Source organism: Mustela nivalis, assembly GCF_964662115.1.
Source record: "Mustela nivalis genome assembly, chromosome: 6".
In the NCBI taxonomy this organism is placed as follows: Eukaryota; Metazoa; Chordata; class Mammalia; order Carnivora; family Mustelidae; genus Mustela; species Mustela nivalis.
The window spans coordinates 2601642-2624504 of record NC_139025.1 but is presented as its reverse complement, the minus strand read 5'-3'; the positions used below and the strand labels follow the sequence as shown (position 1 = coordinate 2624504).

The following is a 22863-nucleotide window of genomic DNA, read 5'->3' as shown; positions in this document are numbered from 1 at the left end:
TGGGCAGGGACAGAGCCGAGTGCTGTCCATGCTGCTGGGGACAGTCCATGGAGGTGGACTTGGAGGGCTGAGTAGGAGCCAAGGGGAGGCAGAACGGGGTGAGGTTGGGCATGTGGGTTCCCTTTGTTCCTGGAGCACCACCTGCGGGTCCCGACCTGGCCTCCGGCCTTCCCATGACCTCTGAGCTCCTCGCCCCGGTTTGGGGAAAGCGAGGTGGAGTGTGGCTGCAGGGGGGCCGGGTGTCCAGGACCTCGTTCACGCTCATGGGCCACCGAGCGGGGCTGAGGCTGGGCGCCCCGCACCCCTCACCCGCATCCCTCAGTGGGGCCTGCCCGGCCGTTCGGGCATGGTGGCCACGGCTGTGGTAGGAGCGCGGTGTGCCGACCCGACCAGAGTTCTGAGAAGGCCGAGCTACATGGCGCGGGCGGCCAGAATTACATTTTTTCTGGAGGATTTCGTCACCTTGACCCCTTCCTGAGCCTTCTGGCTCCCAACTCGCAGGTTGTCCTCCTCCAAGATGTCTCCATTAGTGGTCGCTTGGACCTTTCTGGGGACCCCCTCCCAAATTCCTGAATGTAGAGGCTTTGGAAGAATGGCTGGGGTCTCCTGGGGAGGGGCCGGGAGGGGGAGGGGTGAGGTTTCCTTCAGGTGCCGCGACCGCCCGCTGCACTCACAGCTGCTCCCCCACCCCAAGTGCAGCCCCCGTGGAGCCCCCTCCGTGGTGTCTGCCTGGACCCCTGGCCCACGGAATGGCCAGCCCGGCACCCAGCAGAGGTGGGGCACCAGAGGGGTGCTGCCCGGGGCCCGCAGAGCGGGAGGGCTCAGACGGAGGAAGCCTCAGTCTCTGGGTGAGGTTCCCAGGATTTGCCGGAAACGCCAGCCATGGTCGGAGGGGTCTGGCTATGGGGACCTTGGTCCCTGGTGTCCGCAGTGTAGGTCCTCCTGGCAGCCCTGCACCTCTGGGCCCCCCGCGGGCAGATCTGGGGGCTCTCGGCACCTGTGGGTGGCAGTTCCCCATGGGGTGGATGCTGGGGGTGGGGCGTGGCCGGGGCCTCCTCCCCAGTTAAGCAGCTCTGGGTTGGCCCCGCCCAGCGCTCTCCGAGTCAGGAGTCCCCAGACCCTCCCACGGGTAAGGGCCTGGCCATCAAGGCCAGCTGCCCCAGAAACCACCTTCTGGCTGGGAAGAGGCACTTCTTGTTTGTAACAAGGCAAATTACTCCCGGGGGGCGTGGGAGGTGCCCGGCCCCCAGCCTCTCTCATTCATTCCTCCATTCGCTCACGGCACACCCGTTCATCTGTTCAACGCACACCCGCCTCTCCCTGCACCCGCCCACCCGCGCCCCTGCTCCGTGCACCCGCTCACCCGCGCCCCTGCTCCGTTCACCCGCTCACCCGCGCTCCTGCTCCGTGCACCCGCTCACCCGCGCCCCTGCTCCGTGCACCCGCTCACCCACACCCCTGCTCCGTGTACCCGCTCACCTGCACCCCTGCTCCTCCATGCACCTGCTCACCCGCATGCACCCCTGCTCCTCCTCGCACCCGCTCACCCACGCCCCTGCTCCGTGCACCTGCTCACCCGCACCCCTGCTCCTTGCAACCGCTCACCTGCGCCCCTGCTCTTTGCACCTGCTCACCCGCACCCCTGCTCCTCCATGCAACCCCACATCCACTGACCCACATACCTGCTGAGCCGGGCACCCACTGACCTGTGTTCCCATGCACTCACTTACGCATTCACTGGCCCACTGACTCACCCTCTCGCTCACCCACACCCCCAGGCCATGTCAGGACTTCCTGAGCTCCCCGTGTTGCCTTGGGCTTGACAAACTCCTGCCCTTGGGAGACCCTGCCTGGTGGATGGACACAGCCACAGGAACTTGTGTCTTGTGTCACAGAACAGGGACTGGTTCCTGTAGTAGCAGGAGGCAGAGGTTCTGCCGAAGCCCAGTGTGGGGGCATCAGGGCCGGCTTCCTGGAAGAGGGTCTTCTGAGGGGTGAAGTTGCTGTTTGTCTGGCTTCTTTTCCGGCCACTCAGACTTGCCTCCACTCCCTTGCCAGGCTCGCCTCCTGCTCCTCCTCCCCCTGCAGGTCCCACCCTGGGCCCCCAGGCTGTCCTGGGCCTGGGTGTGGTGCTCTGTGAGACCCAAAGTCACCACCCCCTGTTCCCTGTGACTTCACTGCTCAGAAACCAGGTCTGGGCCTCCAGAAGCCTGCAGGCCCAGAGGTGCAAGGGCCGGCCTGACCCCCAGAGGCCCCCTCCCTTGCCTGTCCAGACCTATGGACTGAGGTGCAGCCGCTGGATTGTACCAGTAGTTACCAGGGGCCTGGATTCCATCAAAGGGGAGCGCGCAGTCCGGGGCCCTTGTTAATGCAGCCGCACGCCTTTGAGTCATGCCTGCTGGGACGAGCCTGTGAGAGCAGGACCCAGAGGGCCGGGCGGGCCAGGGCACAGCTCCTTAGCTCCCTCGGGGGCTGACCACAGGGCTGGGGAGGAAGGGGGGGGGTGCCCTGGGTTAGATCAGACTGCAGGGTGGAGACACCTGGCCCATAACATTCCAGGCTCCCAGGGCTGGCGGGTCCTCAGAAGGTGCCAGGCCCCACCTCTGTCCAGGCATGACTGGGATGTGTCCAGTGGGGAAGGACATGTCCCCACGCTGCAGTGCTAGGGCCCTGAGGGTGGCCTGCATGTGCCGAGGTCTGTGCTGCAGACCCCTGGCTCTTGAGAGGGTCACAGAAGGGGCAGAGCCCTCGTGGCCTGCTGTGGGACCCACTAGGCAAAGCTCTGCCCTTTGGTCGTGGCCTTTGCAGACTGGAGGCTCCAGCCGAAGTTGCTCTGGCCTCGCCCAGTCCCTGGCCCATCAGCCACAGGTCTGCATCCCCTGGAGGCTTCGGGTTGTGCGTTCACACCGCTGCAGGGCCCAGGCTGACCCTGCACGACCCGGGGTGGGGAGCTTTCGGGGATGGGGGGTCATGCCTTAGCCGAGGCCGTCTGCTGGTCTGTCCAATCAGCTTGAGGACCTGACTGACGCCCTCCCATGCATGCTGGGGTTGGGCGGCTCCTTGGTGCTGCCCTTTCCCCAAATCCTGGGAACAGGCCCCATGGCACTTCCATTTACAGAAGATGAAGTGAGTCCCTGGGTCCTGGTTGACCTTCGCAGGCTCAGCTTGGTTCCCTGGGCCGCGCTTGCACCTGTGGACTTCCGCCCTCCTGGGCAGTCCTACCCCCGGGGGCAGTGCGAGGCAGGGGGGCTGGGATGCTGTTGAGGGCTCATTCTCCGGGTCGGGGCTACAGCTCCTTCCCCTGTGGCGTAGCTCAGGGTGTTTGGAGTCCAGGACGGGTGTCGAGGCTGGGCGGCAGTCAGGGTGGAGGAGCCCTAGGCTCCCACAGCCCCCTGCCCAGCCCTCACGGCCCCCAGGGTCGGTCCCATGGCCGTTTGGGTTGTGGCCGCTCCTGTGGCCTTCTTAGAGCTGCTCCTGCCGTCCACTCACTCCCACTCATGCATTCCGCCCCCAGGGGACTCTCTCTGTCACCGATCGGCCACTGGTCTGCTGGGTGACTCTCCGGCAGGCGGAGGAACAAGGGATTTTTCCTTGTAGGCGGTTGTGAGGTTTACAAGTAGGTGGGAATCGGGCTCATGCGGGCTTGTGGTCCGAGAGACCAAGCACCCCAGCTCAGGGCTCCCGCACCCCGAGTTGCTGGGGCTCCTCCTGGGGTGGGCCCCACCTGCAGACCCCCACCCCAGGCGCCCACCGGCACCCCGCCCCCGCTCTGTTACGGGTCCGCCCTGTCAGAAATTACTTTTATTTCCCGCCACGACGCCCAGCTCGGAGGAAAGCCGTCCCCGGGGGCTCTTGGAAGACAGCTCCTAGTTAAGCTGAGCAAGACCGCGGAGCGGGAGCCTTGCTGAGGGCTGGGCAGCTCCGCGTGGGCAGGCCCTGCTGTGGGCGTGCTTCCGAGGTAGGGCTCTGGGGTGGCAGTGGATCCTGCAGGGAGCCGGGCGGAGGTGCAGGTGGGTGTTGGTGGGGGCGTCAGCCGGGGTCTCGGATCGCATCCCAATCTCTCTCTTGGGCCCCCGCCCGCGGGAACGGGGCGAAGGAGGCCAGGCCCTCCGGGCGGTGGGAGTGGCGTGCGAATATGGCCCCGGCCCGTCTGTGTCCCTGCTGTACCCCACGCAAGGGGCCGCCCTTGGTGGAGGGTGGGTGCTCCGACGCCAAGCCAGCTCTCCCTTGGGGCCCCGGGAGAGATGGCTGGCCGGCTGCAGGAGCCGCGGTGGGGAGAGCCTGGCAGGAGGGTCCGTGGGAGTCACGGCCCCGGGTGTGGTGGGCCTGTGGTGGGCATGCGTGTGTGGGAGGGCGCCCTGGGACTCGGGAACCTTGCCTCTCACAGGTGCGCCGGGAGCCTCTCTGGGGTCAAGGAAGACCCCGGGGTCTGGGGAGGACTGTGGGTCCCCTGGGGACGCTGTGGGGCTGGCGGGTTCCAGTGCCAGGCAGAGTGTGGGGCCGGAGGATTGTGGGCAGAACCCAGAGGGCCGCAGAGGAGAGGGCGGTGGGTCGGGGCCTGGGGGCCACGGGATCAGGGGAAGTGGGCTTCGTGGAGCTTCGGGCCGCCGGCACGGCCTAGGGTTCCTTGGTTGCCTTGGCTTCTCAGGGCTGCACACAGGCGCCTGCGCTGGTCGTGTCAGCATGTGCTAGCGGTGGGGAGACTGAGGCACAGAGAACAGGTCACCATGCCCGGGTCGCACAGCCTGGGAGGAGCTGACCCTCGCACGCTCCAGCCAGCCCCCCACCCCGCAGCAGCTGCCGGGTTGCGCCCAAGGGCCGATTGAGGTTGGTGGGAGGAAGGTGCGCTCAGGGCAGGGTGGGGGGAGGGGAGGGGCGTCTGCCGCCGGGCCTGGCAGGGACGTGGCCGTGGGGCCGACCTGGGGCAGGGCAGGCGCCCAGGACAGTGCCGAGAGCCCCACCTGGTCCTTCTCCTCCCCTCCTCAGAGCTGCCCAGAAGCTCAGCCTGGCCTCCAAGCGCAAGAAACCTCGTCCGCCGCCGGCCCCTTCTGCCCGCAGCGCCTCCCCGTACCCCACGGACTTCAGCGGGGTCCTGCAGCTGTGGCCGCCCCCCACGCCCCCCTGCTTGCTCAGGGCCGCCTCCAAGGTTAAGGACAATCCCGGCAGTATTGGAAAGGTAGACCCACCGCTGATGTGGGGGTGACCCCTGGGGCTTGGGGGTGGGATGAAGCTAGGGGTGTCCAGGGAGGTGCTGGGAGGGGTGCTGGGTGTGGCGGGACCCTGCGTCGTCCTCCCAGGTTGGACGAGGTGGGGTGCAGGCAGGGAGACCGAGGCCCAGGTCCACCTTGGAAGCTCGGGTCCTGACAGGAGCCTCAGAGACTGTGGTGGGGCTTCAGGAAATGGGTGGGGGTTCTAGGGGCTCGTGCTGGTCTCATTGGGGTGGGACAGCCAGGGCTCCCTGGGACTGGGGTTGGGCTCTGACCCCTGGGGACCCCCATACTCTGTGTCTGTTGGCATGCTGCCCTGAGGTGGGGCTCCAGGGAAGGGATGGGACGGACCCCTCCAGGCCACCGTGTGATCATCTGGTCAGGTGGGGAAACTGGGTCTGGGGGGTGCAGGGAAGGGCCTTGCCTTGGAACAGGCTGGCTGGCCCCTGGCTCCGACCCCTGGCTCCCGTGGCCTTTAGCCCAGACTAGGCTTTTGTCTGGGCCCCGGTCCAGTTTTGTCCGGTCGCTTGTAACTGCACCCTGGCCTCACTCAGGGTCCCGCGGGCGTGGGTTGTGTGAGCGTGTTTTGAGGTGCGTTCTCTGTGCCCATGGGGGGCGGGGGGCCGAGGCACGCCCCACAGCTCTGGGCAGGAGGACGGCCCCGCCCGAAAGCACACCCTGAGCTTTTTCCTGACTTTCTGCCCATGCTGCTCCCATGGGCCACTCCAAGGTACACCCCTGAGGGTGGTTGGGGGTTGGGGTGGGCCCACTGTGGGCCCACACCCTGGCACCCCGGCACCCCACACCCCCAGCCTCTCCAGCGCCCAGAGGCTAACCCCCCGCAGAGGTGGTTGGCTGGGTTCAGGCTCTCCCCAGCAGGCCCGCCCTACCCTGCCTGGGAATGGCCTCCAGGGCCTTGGGCTCCTGGTGACCCTGAGGGGCCCCAGGCCTGAGCCACACCCCCGAGTCTTATGGTGACTCTGCCAGGCTGCTCCTTCTGGAAGCCTTTTCTCACCCTGTCACCCCCAAGCCCTCACGAGATTCAGAGCCTACATGGCCAAGCCTCATGGCATCGGTGTCCCTGGAGCTAGAGGAGGGACTCTCCGCCCCGCCGCTGGGCCGGGGAAGTGCCTGGGCGGTGGTGGGCACACTCAGCTGGACAGGGCAGAGTGGCTGCAGGGGAAGGGCTCCAGCAGCTCTGGGGCCTGGCTCTGACCTTGGCCTGCTCACTTGGCAAGTCTGGACCATCTGTCTGAAAGCAGGGGTGGGTAGGGGTGGGCCGCGCTTCTCCAGCACCGGGCCACCTCCTCCTGGGGCCTGGTCTCCACCTAAGTATTCTGGGGCTGGGAGCTCCTCCCTTTTCTACGTGGTAGACTAGCCCCCTCCCCTCCCCCCGCCCCAGTCCCTCCATACAGGGAGCCCCTGGCCATCAGCCCACCCGCTGCCCACCCCCCTCCAGCCTGTCCCCTCCCCCCCCCCCCCCCCCCCCGCCTCCCTGGATGTTATTTGTACGAATGTCACAGTCAGAAATGCCTCCTGAAAGGCATTTCATATTGTCACAGAAAAGAAGTTAGATTACGCTCGATTTCTGACATTAATGTGCTACTTAAGATAATTCATCATCTCGCAGTATTAAAAAAGACATCCTTTCTGTGGGTGCGGAGCGGCGCCCCTCCCCCCTCGCTGCCTGGGCCACCTCTTAGGAGTGGAAGCCCTTTTTTATGCAAAACGTGTTTTTTTCCTACCTGGCAGCCATTCAGCGCTGCTTTGTAATATCTGAACATTTGGGGGAGAGACTCAGCCACCCTTGTCTCCTGCGAAGACCCTGTCATTTCCTGAACGAGAGGATCCTTACAGACAATGGCCCGTGCGTTCAGCTAGGATGGGGTGGCCTGCCGGGGGCCGCCTATCCCCTCCCCGCAGGGTGGGGTCCCTGCGTGGGGACTCCATTTCTGCACTGCAAGAGCCCCTCCTCAGCCCCCCAGGAACCCCCTCCAGCCCGCACAACCCATTTGGCTCCTGAAGTGGCGGGGAGTTCATGCTGAAAAAAAATCGCCAGAAATTACGGGAAAGTGCACATTTTTGCCTGCTTGGCGGCAGCCTTTGGAAATGAAGTAGTTTTGTTCGTGTCGTCGGGAATAAAAGAATCGATTCTCTCCCAGGTTCGGGGAGTGCGGCGGGAAAGCGCTTCTTAGGCTTCTCCCCCGAGAGCGCGTCCCCTCCTTCCTGGAGCGATTTTGCCCGTCAGTTTGCCACGTGCTGAAGGGGAGGAGATGAGCCTCGTGCGAACCACCCACAGTCAACCAATTCCGCCGCGTTATGTATCTGTCACTTACAATTAAACCCGTGAAAAATATTGGCTCTGAAATGAGTCGGGTAATTTGATTTATGCCGTAGTGGAGAAATCGAAGGTTTCATCGGGGAGCGGAAGGTGGTGTCCTTCAGCAGAACGTCGCATCTGGTGTCCTTCCCCACAGGGGCCCTAGAGCCCTGGGGCTCCTCTGGGTCAGGGGGTGCCCCCGGGGCTGGGAAGAAGATGCAGCTCGGGCTGGTTCTTCTCCATGCGGGTTTCGGGGTGTCTCTAGCACAGCGTGCCAGGCGCTTGTGTCTAGGTTCCAGCCCCCCTCCCTGCTGAGTCTCTGTTCCCTCGAGGGTGTTGGGGCTGGTGGCCCAGCCATGGGGACGCCTGTCTTCTGCAGACCCGGTACGGGGTGGGGGGTGGGGGGCACACTTTTGTGTCTGTTTTTGTATTTTAGGGTCACACGGGGGCAGAGGCTGCTTGGCCCCTGACCAGGGCCCCCAAGCTAAGGCCCTGTTCTGTCCCCCGTGCTCCCCGACCTGCGCCCCCTCGCCATGCCTCAGTGTCTCCAGCTCTCCCCGTCAGAGCTGAGCTCTCCCTCTGGGAGGACCACCATGTGTGTCTTTCCTGCCGGCCCCCGGATGCCACCGTGCCTGGGGTTTGAGTTGGGCTCCCTAGCTGGCTCTGGGGTCAGAGCCCTGGTGCCCTAGGCCATCCCCCTTGTGTGCCTTTGTTCCTCCGGTCAGACGTTGCTGTCAGGGTGTCAGGGCGGGGAGATGCACTCAGGGCTCCCGCTTGGCCTGGGGAGTGGCTGGGGGGCTCTGTGGAGGAGGCAGAGGCTCCACTAGGGGCAGGAGCTGCCAGCTGAGGTTGGGAGATGGGGGTGCAGGGAGGGCTAGGGTGGGAAATGCACCCCTGGGGGCGCTCCGAGAAGGGTCCCTGTTGGCTGGGACTAGGAGCGCTCCGAGAAGGGTCCCTGTTGGCTGGGACTAGGAGCGCTCCGAGAAGGGTCCCTGTTGGCTGGGACTAGGGGCTGTGTTGTGGGGCCTGTTCTGCTTGCCCCTCTGGCTTCCCGTCTCCCTCTGCCCTCAGTTTGGGATCTGGGATTGGAGGAGAACCACTCTCAGGCTGTATGACCTGGTGTCACCGTCGACTTGTCCGCATGTTTCCTCCCTCCTTAAGCCTCAGTGGGCCTGGGCTGGGGGTGGCCGCACTGGCCGGTGGCTAGGGAAGCCGGAAGAGCTGCGCCCTGGGTGTGGGGCTGCTTCTGGTCCCCAAAGCTCTGTGCCTCCGGGTTGAGCTCACTTAGCTTCCAGCTCTGCCTCGGACACCGCGGAGGGTATGGAGGAACCCCAGGTCAAGGGCAGGTGGGGTGCCCTTGGGTACCATCTCCCACTTTCGTCCCTCTGTTCACTGAGGTGCCAGGAGGTTTTTCACTTTGGTTGCACCACCATCCCCCAGCACTGTCCTGTCCGCCCAGCCCAGTGCTCCTGTGGACCCCCTCCCCGCCCTCCCCGACCTGTGCTCCCCTGTCCTGCGTCATCACGTCCTCCCCCGTTCTTCCCCACCTCCTGCTCCCCCCGCCCTCCCCTGCCCTGTTCTCTCTCATTCTGTCCTCCCCAACCCAGTGCTCCCCCGTCCTCCCCCACCCCCTGCTCCCCCACACACCCTTGTGCTCCCCTGTCCTGGCCCCTCCTTCTCTGCTGACCGCCCCGCACTAGGCTAGCGCCGCCTCCCAATGAGCCTCGCCTTCTGCCTGTTGGGCTGATCTCATAAGGGACCTGCCGTGGCCAGAGCTGGGACGCAGGCACCCGCATTCCTGCGGTGGGGATCCCCGTGCCGAGGCCTGGCCCGCTGTCTCAGCTCACGCGAGCTCTTCCTGGCCTATAATTAGCGGCCGCTGGGCTGGTGGCCGCGGCTCAGGCGCTTGCTCGCTCCCGCCCGCCTCCTGCAGGTGAAGGTCATGCTGCGGGTCTGGCCCGCACAGGGGGCGCAGCCCTCGGCCGAGTCCGCGTCCTTCCTGAAGGTGGACCCACGCAAGAAGCAGGTGATCCTGTACGACCAGACTGCTGGGCCCCCCGGCAGCTCGGGCCCCCGACGAGCCTCCGCCGCGGCTCCCAAGATGTTTGCCTTCGATGCCGTCTTTCCCCAGGACTCGGAGCAGGTGAGGGGCCGGCGCCAGGCCTGCCCTTGCTTCTGGTGCCCAGGGAGGAAAAGGAGGGGTAAGAGCGAGGCCCAGTGGTCCGGGCCCGGCCTGTGGTGTGTTTCCCTCCTTGGCTCGGGCCTGGGGGCCTCCTCCCCTGCTGGTGCTGTTGTCGGGCCGTTTGCAGAAGTGCTGGATTTTCTGTGGGCTCCGGGGAAGCTTTGGGAGCAGGGTTTGCTGTCTGCCGGGTGCACGTGAGCATCGGGGGTGCGGTGAGGTCCGTGTCCCAGGTTGCCCCACGAGGGCGGTGTGAGCTGTGCGCCCGACTGGCCCACGCCGTGTGTGTCGTGCGAGTGCGTGGAGAGCTCCGAGAGCTGGGGCCTGTGTGTGCCAGCCTGCCCGCCTTCTGAGCTGCCGGCCTGCGTGGGATGGGGACAGGCAGGCGTGGCGGGAGGCTGGGTGTCGGCCCCGTGACCCCCGTGCCAGCCTGGTGCCCTGTGCCCCTCTCTCAGGCTGAGGTCTGCTCGGGGACCGTGGCTGACGTGCTCCAGTCAGTGGTCAGTGGGGCTGATGGCTGCATTTTTTCCTTCGGCCATGCGAGCCTTGGTAAGCGTTCCCCATCTTTCCTGTCTGCAGTCTCTGGGCCTCATTTTGCAGGAAGGACGGGGGAAATGGGTTGTCCCATGCGGGCAGGGGGTGGGCCCAGGACCGGGGGTGGGGCACGTGGAGAGAAAGCCCCCTGCCTTCCTAGGCGGCAGGGGGACCCTGGTCTTGGTGTTCCCAGGTTGGACCTGGGAGCAGCTGGGCGTGGCTGGGCTCTGAGGGCGTGTCAGGGTGAAAGTGGGGGCCTGACACGTCCGTGCGCCCCCCAGGCAAGTCCTACACCATGATCGGGAAGGACAGCTCGCCCCAGAGCCTGGGCGTTGTGCCCTGTGCCATTTCCTGGCTCTTCAGGCTCATCGAGGAGCGTAGGGAGAGGACGGGCACCCGCTTCTCAGTGCGCGTGTCTGCGGCGGAGGTGTACGGCCCTGACGAGAGCCTGCGGGACCTGCTGGCCGAGGCGGCCTCCGGCAGCGTCCAGGACTCCCAGTCCCCGGGCGTGCACCTGCGGGAGGACCCTGGGTGTGGGGTTCAGGTACGCCACCGGCTCCGCGGCCACGGGGTTGAGGGACAGTGAGGACAGCCTCCGGGAGGCAGGCCCGAGTTCCAGCTTGTGCACTGCCCTCCCCAGCTGCCAAACCAGAGCGAGCTTCGGGCTCCCACAGCGGAGAAGGCCGGCCTGTACCTGGACGCGGCGCTGGCGGCCCGTGGCTCCCGCCGGCCCGGCTGTGGCTCGCACCTGGTCTTCACGCTGCACGTCTACCAGTACCGCGTGGAGAAGTGCGGCCGCGGCGGGAGTAGGTGTCGGCTCGCGCGCCCCCGCCTGCCCTCCCCGCGGTGCCTGGGGTTGGGGGAGCCCAGGGGTCCGGGGGATCTGGGGGTCCGGGGGCCTGGGGGTCTGGGATCAGGGGGTCCGGGGCCGTTCCCCCACCTTCCCACCCTGTGCTTTCAGTGTCTGGAGGCCGCAGCCGCCTGCACCTCATCGACCTGGGCGGGTGTGAGGGGGCGCCTGGCCGGGGCGGGGAGGCCCCTGGGGGACCCTCGTGTCTTCCTCTGTCCGCCTTGGGCAGTGTCATCCTGGCCCTGGTCAGTGGAGCCAAGCACGTGCCCTATAGGTGAGTGGCAGGCTCCTTGGCGGGTAAAGGCGAGGTGGCCCCCTAGGAGCAGCCAAGGGCGTGGCAGGTGCACCCAGGGTGCCTGGACCCCTGAGCTCCTGGGGCCTGGCTTCCCGAGGGCCGGATGCCAGAGCTGGGCCTGGGCTCAGGCATGACCCCGTCCCGGGGAGAGGCCTGCCTCCTCCTTCCCCTCCGCCCCGCCGCACCCCCATGCCCAGCCTCCCGCCCTGACCTCCCCTCCCCAGGCCTGCAGCCTCTGAGCGCCCCTCGCCCCCAGGGAGCACAGGCTCACCCTGCTGCTGCGTGAGTGCCTGGCGGCCCCCAGCTGCCGGACCACCATGATCGCCCACGTCTCAGACGCACCCGCTCGCCACGCCGAGACGCTCAGCACCGTGCAGCTCGCTGCCCGCATCCACCGGCTACGTAGGAAGAAAGTCAAGGTTGGCTCTGTCTCTCCTGCCTGCTCCTCCCGCCCCCGAGAGCCCTGTGAGGGCCCCTGCCCAGCATGGTGAGGGACCTGCCGCCCATCCCTGGCTGGGCTCCCCATGTGCCCCTGGACAAGGCAGGGGGCTATGTCCCAAATCACCTGGCACCCAGGGCTACACTGGAATCGCTCCCAAAGGGGGCCTGTGGTTGCCGTGTACCCGCTGGGGGTGGCCCGTGTCCCTCCGGAGCCAGCCAGCAGGGCACTCCCTGGGCAGCCCTCGGCGGGAGCATGTCCTTCTCCTGGCTGGGATGCGTGGATGGGGCGGTGGGGAAGGTGGCCGCTCACGCAGGCCTGCTCTGTCCCCAGTACGCGTCCAGCTCCTCCGGCGGGGACAGCTCCTGCGAGGAGGGCCGTGCCCGCCGCCCCCCGCACCTGCGGCCCTTCCACTCCCGCTCCGTGGCCTCGGAGCCCGGCCGCCTGGCTTCCAGCTCGCCCGGAGACCCCGACTACTCCTCCAGCAGCGAGCAGTCCTGCGACACGGTCATCTACGTGGGGCCCGGCGGGGTGGCCCTGTCAGACCGCGAGCTCACCGACGACGAAGGGCCGCCCGACTTCGTCCCCATCATCCCCGCGCTCCGCCGCCGCCGGCCCTCCGAGGGCCCGAGGGACGCCGACCACTTCCGCTGCAGCACCTTCGCGGAGCTGCAGGAGCGGCTGGAAGGCATCGACGGCAGCGAGGGTGTCCCCGGGGCAGCCCCGGCCGGCCCGGCCTGCGGGGGCAGGAGGCCCTCACCGCCCGAGGCCGGCGCCCCCAGGAAGGCGGCAGGCTCCCCGCTGGCGGCCGGCGCGCCTCGAGGCAGCCCCGCCCCAGACGCCTGCCGGGGTGCTCTGGAACCCTCTAAGGCTGGTGCCGACCGGAGGGATCTGCTGGTGCCGGACAAGGCCGCTGGGGTCGGGGGTAGGAGGCCACTGCCCAGCCCGGCCCCTCCGCCTCCTCGGCAGCTGGAAGCCAGCAGAGTGCCGGAGGACCCGGGGGGAGGGAGCGCGGACGGCGTGCTGCGGACGCCCCCCGTGGGCAGGAGCGGGCAGGCAGGCAGCCCCCGGCCCCCCGCACACGGCCGCCGTCTGGAGCGGAGCCTGCTGACCACCACGGTGACACTGCAGCAGCCCGTGGAGCTCAATGGCGAGGACGAGCTGGTGTTCACGGTGGTGGAGGAGCTGTCCCTGGGGGCGCTGGCCGGCTCCGGCCGCCCCAGCAGCCTGGCCAGCTTCGGCAGCAACTGCTCTCTGCAGGCCGTAGCCTCGGGGTCCAGGCCGGTCAGCATCATCAGCAGCATCAGCGACGAGCTCGAGGCTTACACCGCACAGGCTGCGGGCGCACCCTCGGAGGGGGCGGGCCGGACTGGGAGCAGCCAGGGCACCTCGGTCAGTTCCTGGCTCAGCGAGGTCAGCATCTGCATGGACGACCGCTGGAGCCCCGCGCCCCCGTCTGCCTTCCGGGCTGGCCGGGACTCGCCAGCGGGGCCCGACCCCCTGGGCACCCCTGTCCCAGGCGGCTCCCCGGACGAGGGCAGCTGTCGGTTCCCGGAGCACAGCAGACCGGATGGTCCTGGCCCGGCCCAGAGTCCTCACCCTGGGGACGTGGCTTCTGCGGCCCCTGCCCGACCTGGTAGGGAGTCCCCAGCCGCATCCCCGTGGGGGGCGGTCCCCGCACAGACGATCCACTCCAGCCTCCCCCGGAAACCGAGGACTTCCTCAGCGGCCGGTCGCGCAGGCTGCACTCGCCTGGCCGCGAGCCCACCTGGCCCCGGAGGCCTCTACGGGGACCCCTGGCTGCTCCGGGCAGACGAATGTGGCCCATGCCAGGGGCCCTCGGCCGGCAGGGCCCCCAGCCCAGCCCCAGTGCTGGCTTGTGCCCGGAGGGTGGTGGACGGCTGTGAAGTGGCAGCCGGGGCGGCCCCGAGGCCAGAGGCCGTAGCCCAGATACCCCCGCTGCGGAGGGGGGCCACCACGCTGGGTGTGACCACACCCGCCGCATCCTGCAGGGACGTCCTGGCGGCTGCGGCCGCCTCTCTGGGCAACCCGAAGGCTGCCCCCAGCAGCAAGCGGAGCGTGGCTCCCAAGGGAAGCCTCTTCACGAGGCCTGGCGGGGCAGCCCCCCCGGCCCCTCCTGTGCGCAAGTCCAGCCTGGAACAGAAGAGTAGCCCAGCGCTGACTGCTCCCCAGGGCGGGGGCCCTACCCGGGCTGCGGCTGCTGCCCTTCCCCGAGGAGAGGAGGAGGCCAGGGCTGGGAGCCGAGCTGACCACTCTGTCACCAGGGCCACGTCCAGCCTGAAGGCCCGGGCGGGCAAGGTGGAAGCTGCGAGCCGGCCCAGCGCCCATGGCTCTCTCGAGCGGTGCGAGGGTCCGGCTCACGGCAAGGCCAGGGAGGCTCCCGGGAGGGCCCGGGCTGTGCCCAGGTTGGGTGTTCCGTCCCCCAGCTCCGTGCCTGGGCCTGCTCCAGCCTGTAGGGGCAGCCCGGCCAAAGGCGTGGGGGCCCCCAAGCCCCCAGCCGGCGGGAGCAAGGGCCGCAGTCCAGCAGTGGGTGGGTCGAGGGCCTTGTGTGCTCCCGTGAAGCCACTGACCCCAGCGGTGGGCAGGACCCCCGGTGGCCCCGTGATGGCTCCCCGGGCGGCCCCGCGGGCTGTGCCTGGGGTCGGGGCCAAGGCCAGCCGGGGCACCATCATGGGCACCAGGCAGGCGCTCCGGGCCGCCCACAGCCGCGTCAACGAGCTGGCGGCCAGCGGTGCCCCCGGCAGAGGTGGTCCCTCCTGGGGCTCGGCGGACTCGGACAGCGGCAGTGACAGTGGCGTGAATGTGGGGGAGGAGCGGCTACCCGCTGTCCCCGCGCTGCCCTCCCCCTACAGCAAGGTCACGGCCCCGCGGCGGCCCCAGCGCTGCAGCAGCGGCCATGGCAGTGACAACAGCAGCGTGCTGAGTGGCGAGCTCCCGCCCGCCATGGGCCGCACCGCGCTCTTCTACCACAGCGGCGGCAGCAGCGGCTACGAGAGCGTGCTGCGCGACAGCGAGGCCACCGGCAGCGCCTCGTCCGCGCCGGACTCCATGAGTGACAGCGGGGCCGCCTCGCCGGGCGCCCGCTCCCGCAGCCTCAGGTCCCCCAAGAAGAGGGCCACAGGTGGGTGTGGGTGCGACCCCCACTGGGCCCCCTTCTGCCCCCGCGCTGTCCCCGAGGTTTGGGCCATCCCTGTCGGAGCGAGCTGCTGAGGGCCGGTGTCGCAGGTCACCCCAGTGGGGCATAGGGGGTCAGGGGAGGCTTGGGTGTAGGGCGCTCAGCCTGGGGTCTCTTGGGCTCAGGCCCAGTTGCCTGGGAGTCCCACAGCCAGTGTGGGGGGCGGACCCAGTGGGTTGGGCCAGCTTCTTGCTATGCACGTGGTGGAGGAAGTGGGCCAGCGGCTGGGGCGGGGAGCAGGGAGGGACGTCCTGGGAGACGTGGCAGGGGTACCACTTGGGCCTGGGGGACTGGCGGGAGGGCTGAGGACCCGGTCCGGGGTGGCGGTGGGAGTAAGGGGTGTTGAGCAGGGCCTCGGCGTGACTGGGGTGTTGAGGGCTGTCTCCAGGAGAGGCCAGCCAGGAGGCTGCCCCCGTGTGGGCCGCTGGGGCAGCTGTCCAGGCGAGAGGGGGCCTGTAAGGGCTGGGGATTTCTGGACGAGCCCCTGGCCAGGCGCTGAGTCCTGGGAGCGGGCCCCAGCCCCCGCTCACCCAGCGCCCGGCCCTCTGCTTCAGGTCCACAGCGGAGACGGCTGATCCCGGCGCCCATGCCGGACACTGCTGCCCTGGGCCGCAAGCCCGGCCTCCCTGGGCAGTGGGTGGACCTGCCGCCGCCCCTGGCCGGCTCCCTGAAGGAGCCCTTCGAGATCAAGGTCTATGAGATTGACGACGTGGAGCGCCTGCAGCGGCACCGGCCGCCCCCGAGGGAGGACCCGGCTGAGGTCAGGGTCGGCAGGGCCTGGGGCCTGGGGTGGGGGGCTGGTGCGGGGAGGCCCTGGGATGGCGGGGTGGGCCCCCTGGGGGTTGGCGCAGCAGCTGAGCTTGCCTTCCGCTCTTGCCCGCAGCCCTCCCAGGACGTGGAGAAGGTAGGAACCAGCCCTCCCAGCCCTGAAGCCGTGGTGGCCACCGATGCCCACCTTGGGCCAAGTGGGTGGCCGGAAGGGTCCTGAGGTCACCACGGTGGTCCCGTGGAGCTGCCCTGCTGAAGGGTCTCCCACAGCTGGGCCTCTTCGTCCTGGGCCCGAGTCCCAGGCAGGCCTTGGCAGGCTATGCTGAGAGCGTCTGGCCTGAACCTCACCTGTGGGGGACCCGGGGCTGACCCTGCCCTCCTTTGAGGCCGCACTGTAGGTTTGCCCGGGCCCAGAGGCTGGAGGAGGGTGCCACGGCCAAAGCCGGGAGACCCCGTCGTCCTATAGGCCTGAGCCTCCTGCCTGCCCCTTGCCCCCCAGGGTCTGGTGTGCGCCAGCGCCCGGCTTCGGCTGGCGGAGCGCAGGCAGCAGCGGCTGCGGGAGGTACAGGCCAAGCACGAGCAGCTGTGCGGGGAGCTGGCGGAGACCCAGGGCCGGCTGATGCTGGAGCCCGGCCGCTGGCTGGAGCAGTGTGAGTCCCCCGGCCCCGGGGAGGCAAGGCTTGCAGGACCCTCATCCCTGCCCTCTGCCCTGGTTCGCCTCGCCTGCTGTCCATCCCCAAGCCAGGCGCTTCCCTCGAGAGCTCCGGCCCCCTCCTTCACCTTGGCCCAGACGGGGACCCAGACGCTGGGCGGGGAGCGACGCCTGTCCTTGGCCCCTGACCCGCTGCTCACTGTCCCTCCCCAGTCGAGGTGGACCCGGAGCTGGAGCCCGAGTCGGCAGAGTACTTGGCGGCCCTGGAGCACGCCACGGCCGCCTTGGAGCAGTGCGTGAATGTGTGCAAGGCCCACGTCATGATGGTCACCTGCTTCGACATCAGCGTGGCCTCCCCCGCCGGCCCGCCGGCGCTGCAGGAGGTGGACGTCTGAGGCTGGGCCCCGGGACGCCGGGACGGCACGTGGGATGGAGCGAGCACGTGGCGGGGGTTGGAGGGATGAGGGTGTGGAGGGCCGGGGGCCGGCCCAGCGCGGGGGGCTCGGAGGCGATGAGCAGGAGGGAGGGGTTGGCCAGGCGGAGCGGACGGTGGAGGGGGAGTGAGCGCGTGTGCCGGAGACGGGACGGTCACCACCCAGACAGCAACGCAAGTGCCTTTAACCTTGAATCGACTTCTCTCTTTTTGCGTTTGGTGCTAAGGACTCAAGACACCAGCAGACGGTGTGCTCAGGCTGTGGCCTGGGCAGCGGCAGGGGGCCGTCCGGGGCCAGGCCGGGCCCCTTCCCAGCCAAGCAGTTTCATGTAGCAGGACTGCTCTGGGCCCCGCCGGCCCAAGGGTCAGGATGCAGGACTCTTCCTTTACAGCTGTTTCCTCTCAGCAGAACTGGCCCCGGGGGTCACCAGACCACGGTCTGCGTCCTTGCTGTGGATCGCGTGGGGTCCTCCGGGGGGGATGGCCCGTGTTCCCTCCCCCCGGGACCTGCTCTGTCCTGAGGATACAGAGAGGGCAGCGCCCACAAGGCGCCTTCTTCTACGGCAGGAATTCTTACCAAAACCACAAGCAAAAAACAAAACCAACACACACACACACACACACACACAATGGGGGGTAAGGGTTTTGTAAAGGTTCTGTTAGGTTCATATTTTTATATCATTTTGCCTATAAATGCAGTATTTGCAGTGGGAATTTGGAGACAAATGATCTATGTTTTTATGGTTTTCTATGGAAGGTATCCCTCAGGCCAGGCTCTTTCTGGGGGGGTGCCCGGTGGGGGCAGGGGTCCGTGGGGGGCTCTAATTGCCAAATGCAGACCGGGAGGGCGCCTGCCGACGTACGTGTGTCCCCGTCACAATGGGCTCTGTTTTCTGACCCTTGTGCATTTTCTAGGGGCTCCCAGACCTTTGTACAAATGTGTAGATAACCTCTTGCTACGGCTTTTATTTGTGAATAAAAGACACATCTGTTGTTAAAATGGCTCCTGAGCTCACTGGGTGCGCTGTCCTCCGAGGGTCCTGGGGCGACGGGGCCTCCGACCACTGGGGACGTGTCTTCAGGACAGCAGGAGACCTGCCTTCTGCCTGCCGGCCCTGCGGGGACCAGCCTTGCAGGCGAGCGGGGACAGAGCTGTGATGGACCGACGGCAGGAAGGGCCTCCAGCCAGGCTGGGACTCTCACCCCATTCCTCCCCTGACCCCTCCCTGACCCCCTTCCTGAGCTCCTCCGTCTGAACAGCTCTTGGGGTCCCCAGGCTGAGGCAGGGATCCCGGGGCCAGGCTGGTGGGCTCCCGGGCCCTTCCCAGGGGTTGTGCTCACTGAGGAAACTGAGGCAGGTACTAGAGTGGCACCCGGAGAGCCTCACCTCCTTCCCTCGGCCCCGCCTGTCTTTCCACGAGACGGGTGAGTAGACACACTGGACACACGGGGCGCAGGACCCCCGGAGCTGGCCGAGCCCGCGCTGGGCGTGCCTACCCCGCCCAGTCCCCACCTCCCTGCCGGCCTCGGTTGCTCCAGCTGGTGCTCGAACCGGGGTCCTGGGCAAGCCCACTGCTGTCCCCACCCCATCTGGGGGCCCCCAGACTCTGGTGCGGGCACCGTGGCCCCTCGCAGCTGGCGGGGCCCTTCCTAGTGAGGTCTGGGACTCCCCTTCCGGGACATCACACCGTGTGTGGCCTCTGCCTGCATTCCCGACCTCCACGGGGCCTCGAGAGTGTGGGGTGCGGTCTGAGTCATGGCTGCTCCTCACCATCAGGCGCAGGGCTGGGCCTCCGTGGGGCCGGGGGGATACTTGCTGGAGGAAAGAATGAATGAATGAGCAAGTGAGTGAAGTTTCTCTTCAAGGGGGAGGTCCAGCCGGGGGCAGAGGCCGGTCCAAGACCCCACAGTGTCTGACCGTTGCAAAGTGCTTCCTTAGACCCCCCCTCCCCCGTCCTTGGAGTCTAACACATAGAGCCCCCTGCCCCAGACCGCCTTCCTGCTCCCTGCTGCCAACGGCACTCGACTCCCACGCCTGTGATCAGGGTCCCGTGTCCCCTGGGGCATCGGGAGGCCCAGACCAGCCCTGGGGGTCTCCCTTCCTCTTCTGAGGCTGGGTCTGGCCCCCAGCAGGAGCCCAGCCCCACACCTCGGCCACTGAGTCTGCTTCTCCGCCGTGGGAGGGTCTGAGGGGTTGAGGCGGGTGTGGCAGGCGTGTGTGGGGAGATAGAGCCTTTGGGACCGGATATCCGAGGACGGGCTGAGAAGCCCAACCTGGTTGAGGCACCCGTGGGCCTGGTCCCGCTCACTGTGACCCACGGTCTGACCTTGGTCTGTGGAGGTGGTGGCCTGGGGACCCCCTCCATCCTGAGAGACCAGGGCCATGCTGGGGTGTGGGGGGCAGGTCGCCCAGGAAGCTGGGGAGACCGGCCACGTTGCCTGGACCGCCGTGCCGGAGCTGTCGGGGGGGATGCCGCGTGGTCCCTTCCTCCTGCGGGGAACGTCCCTGCGCCTCCTCCACCCCTCCCATTCCCTTCTGCCCTTGACCTCCAACTCCCCACCCCAGGCCCTGTCCTGGCTGGGGGGCCTCTGTGGAGCAGGCCCAGGCTGGAGATGGCTGACCTTGGGGGCCAGCCGCTGGAGCCGCCTTCCCACAGTCCAGGGGAGGCTCTGGGAGGGCGGTGCCTGCTCTCTGGGCTGGGAACCCCCTGTCCGGGGGGCAGCCTGGGAGCACCTTTCATCTGGGACATCAAAGCCCTCAGCCCTGTCATTACAGGCTGGGAACCCCGCTCGGTGCCCATTTTATGGATGGGAAAGCTGCTGCCGCCCGGGACCCAGCTCTGATGAAGCCGAGGCAGCCCTGTGTCCGGGCCCCTGTCAGGGGTCCGTGGGCATCTCGCTCAGAGCCCCAGTGTGGGCGCGGCCACCTCCAGCTCCCATTTTTGTGTGCGTTCTTCTTAGCGGGGGTGGGGGGTGGGGTGCAGAGTCCTCAGGGTCAGACAGAGAGGGTTCTCTGTGGGGTGAGGGTCAGCCCACCGTGGAGGGGGCGGGCTGCCCAGGGGAGGCCGAAGTGCCCGCCTGGGCCATCTGGGGACAAGGACCGGAGCAGACCAGGTGGCATCTCTCCTGGCCTCCGAGGCCAGCCTGGCGCCCCGCCAGCCTGCTCCCCGGGGTGAGGTGCCCGCCTGACTCACTCTGCGGGTGCAGGCCTGCTCTGCCCGCCCTGCCCATCCCGGCCCCGGGCACTGGGAGGCCACCTAGGAAGGTGGGGCCAGGTGGAGGTCAGGCAGGACTGGATGACCGTGGCTGGGGGCTCAGGGACCGACCAGGAGTGGCTGGGAACAGGCCAGAGCCAAAATGGGGGCGGGCAGCTGGGGCAGGAACAGGGTGCTTGGCCTGCAGCCCCCAGGCAGTGGCTCCCCCGGGGTCCAGAGCCTGCCCCCTCCTTCCTGGGCCTTACTCTGGGCAAAGGGGCACCATGACCTCCCTGACAGGGGACCTGGAGCTTCCAGAGTAAGTGTTTGGCTGTGTGCCCCCTCTTCTGACCCCTGGATCACAGCCAAGGCCATGGGGAGGGGCCCTGGTCCTGCAGCCTGGTGGCAGTGGCTCGAGGTGCTGTGTCCTAAATCAATAGTAGGGTCCCATCCAGGGCCTGTGCCCCTGCCCGTCAGGGCACTGGGTGCTTTGCTGAGTGAGGTCTGGGGCTGGGAAGGCGCCGAGGGCAGGGCGCCTCAGTCTCCTCTGCACACTTGGAGAGCGGGTTCCTGGCGGGGGTCTCTCCAGCCCTGGGTCTCCCCCAGTGCCAACCCGCCCCTGCCTCCAGCTGCCTGGTGCCATCCGGGGCACATGGGCTGCCTGGGGATGTACCGTCCAGGGGGGCTGAGCATCCCACCTTGGGGCCTCCCTGCAGCCCTGGGTGGGGGAGGGCTGGTCTCAGGGCTGCAGACAGGAGCTGGGGGACAGAGCGGGCTCCTCCCCAGCAGGGCTCCCAAGGGTCCTGGGGGGCGCTGGGCTTGGCCCTGGGGGCTGGGCTGGGCCCTGGCGTCTGCTGTGGCAAACAGGAAGCTCGGAGGGTGACTTCCCCCTCCTGGTAATATGTTTACCGGCGGGATCCAGGCCCCATTTCCACACAGGAAGCCTGGGAGGCGGGGAGGGGGCTGGGAAGGAATTCCTTGGGCCAGCCAAGGAGTGACTTCCCGTGGGCTGGGTCTGCGGGGTGTGCGTGCATATGTGTGTGTGTGTGTGTGTGTGCGCACGCGCGTCGGGGGGAGCCCCGCCAAGAGAGAAGCCTCCCCACCCACAACTCAAGGCTGGGGGCCTTCAAGTCCTGTGACCCCCACCCCGTGTTGTGGTTGGGGATACTGAGGCCCCGTAAGACTGGGACGTGGCCGAGGGTCACGGAGTCTAAGGTGGCCTGGCCCAGGGGTCAAGTGGGGGCGCAGGAACACTTGAGGTCTGGGGGAAGGGCCTTCTGGGGGGTCTGTGCCTAGAGCCCGTCCTGCGCCCCCCCCCCCCCCGTCCACGGTCCTGTCCAAGGCCACCAGGCTCGTGGTCCAGCTGTAGCCTGGGCACCAGAGCCCTTCCGGCCTGGTCACCCCATTCGAGACTAAACCACACAGGCCCCTCGGCCCCTCCGCCTTCTAAATGTCCGCTACTGAGCGGGGGCCCTGGGAGGCTTTCCTGTGGGCGTCCCTGCCTCCCCCTCCCCTCCCCTCCCCCTCCCCCTCCTTCCCCCCATCCCCTCCCCCCCTCCCCCTCCCCTCCCTCGCCATGCCGCAGGCCCGCCCGCCCCGTCAAACCTCAGCCTTCGCTTTACGTGTTTTCGAATCCCCTCCTAACATGAATGTTCTCCCGGATGCACAGCAGAGTCTGAGGGCAGCGCGGGAGTTGGCACGGGGTTCCCTGGACCGCACACGCCGTCTCCCTGATGCTGTCCTCCTGCGGGGTGTGGCCGAGCTGGTAGTGGTCGCTTGTCAGCCACCAAAGACCCGTTTTTACGCAGAGTTTGCCTCATGTCCCTCGGTCGAGGGCTCCCGGACAGCTCACGGCTGGGGGCACCTCCCGGGTTAATGGGGCCCCCACACGAGGCCGGCTCCTCTCTCTCCATCCCCCTCGATGCCTTCTGTGAGCGTGGACACTGAGGACAGTTTTCGGCTTAGAGTCCTACACCACTTCCTGTTGCTACAGAGTTGCTCCAGCTCGGGCCCCCGGGGGCCCTTGTCGCTGGCCAGCACCGTGTTTCAGGTCCTTGAAGATGGTGGGGGGCCCCGTGCCCTCCAGGGTGGCCCAGCACGGAGCAGGGGCGCTACAACTGGGCCTGTGGTGCGCAGGGTCCCTGCCGGGCCTGGTCTCTCTGCAGGTCCTCCCCGGAGCCCGCAGGCCCCGCTTCTCTGACGTGCCCACTGTGAGGCCCTGGGCGGCAGGGGGCTGCGGTCTCCGAGTGTCCAGGTGGAGGGCAGCGCAGGCGGCCTGGGCCCTCCCTGGGGCTCCCTGGCCATGTGGGGAGGCAGGGAGGCACCCAGGGCTGTGAGGAGGATGCTCCCTCCTGACCTCTGAGCAGCCCGGGAGCCCTGGGAGTCTGGAGTGGGCACTGGGGTCCCTGGGGGCTGCCTGAGGCCAGGTTGGGCCCTTCCATGGTCACAGCTGGGGGGCCAGGATCCAGCCTCCAGGGGACTCAGGCTCTGCCGGGGAGGAAGGGGTGTGTGGGAGGCGGCCTGCTGGCTGGTTGGTGCAGGGCCGTATAAGTGCAGGGGTGAGGCCACCGTGCCCCATGTAGCTGACATCTCTGAGAACCCGCAGGGCGGCACCAGGTGAGGTCACCCCATCCCTGCCTTGACGCTGTCATCCCTTGGGAAGTATGAGGTCAGCTGGGATGCGCCACCCGCCCCAGGACAGCCAGGCCCCTGCTTCCTCCGCAGGTCTGCCCTGCTCCCCGCAGGCTCCTGGCACAGCCGTCCCGGACGCCACGGTCTAGGTGAATGAAAGGACTT

The 22863-nt window shown here is 67.8% G+C and overlaps 1 protein-coding gene across 6 annotated transcripts in view; it reads left to right on the top strand.

The window, feature by feature from the left end:
* Positions 1-17873, top strand: part of KIF26A (kinesin family member 26A) — a 40163-nt gene extending 22290 nt beyond the window's left edge. For 2 of the 6 annotated variants that reach the window (XM_082737398.1, XM_082737399.1), the window contains exons 5-17: positions 4987-5176; positions 7605-7712; positions 9461-9670; positions 10162-10255; positions 10522-10784; positions 10881-11046; positions 11202-11364; positions 11642-11804; positions 12158-14966; positions 15575-15780; positions 15904-15924; positions 16288-16438; positions 16654-17873. In XM_082737398.1, the coding sequence (XP_082593524.1) occupies positions 4987-5176; positions 7605-7712; positions 9461-9670; positions 10162-10255; positions 10522-10784; positions 10881-11046; positions 11202-11364; positions 11642-11804; positions 12158-14966; positions 15575-15780; positions 15904-15924; positions 16288-16438; positions 16654-16835 (4726 nt within the window). In that variant the 3' untranslated portion in view covers positions 16836-17873. The remainder of the gene's footprint in view (positions 1-4986; positions 5177-7604; positions 7713-9460; positions 9671-10161; positions 10256-10521; positions 10785-10880; positions 11047-11201; positions 11365-11641; positions 11805-12157; positions 14967-15574; positions 15781-15903; positions 15925-16287; positions 16439-16653) is intronic. The other 4 variants (XM_082737400.1, XM_082737401.1, XM_082737403.1 and 1 more) reach the window with 3 other exon arrangements.
* The last annotated feature ends 4990 nt before the right edge of the window (positions 17874-22863 follow it).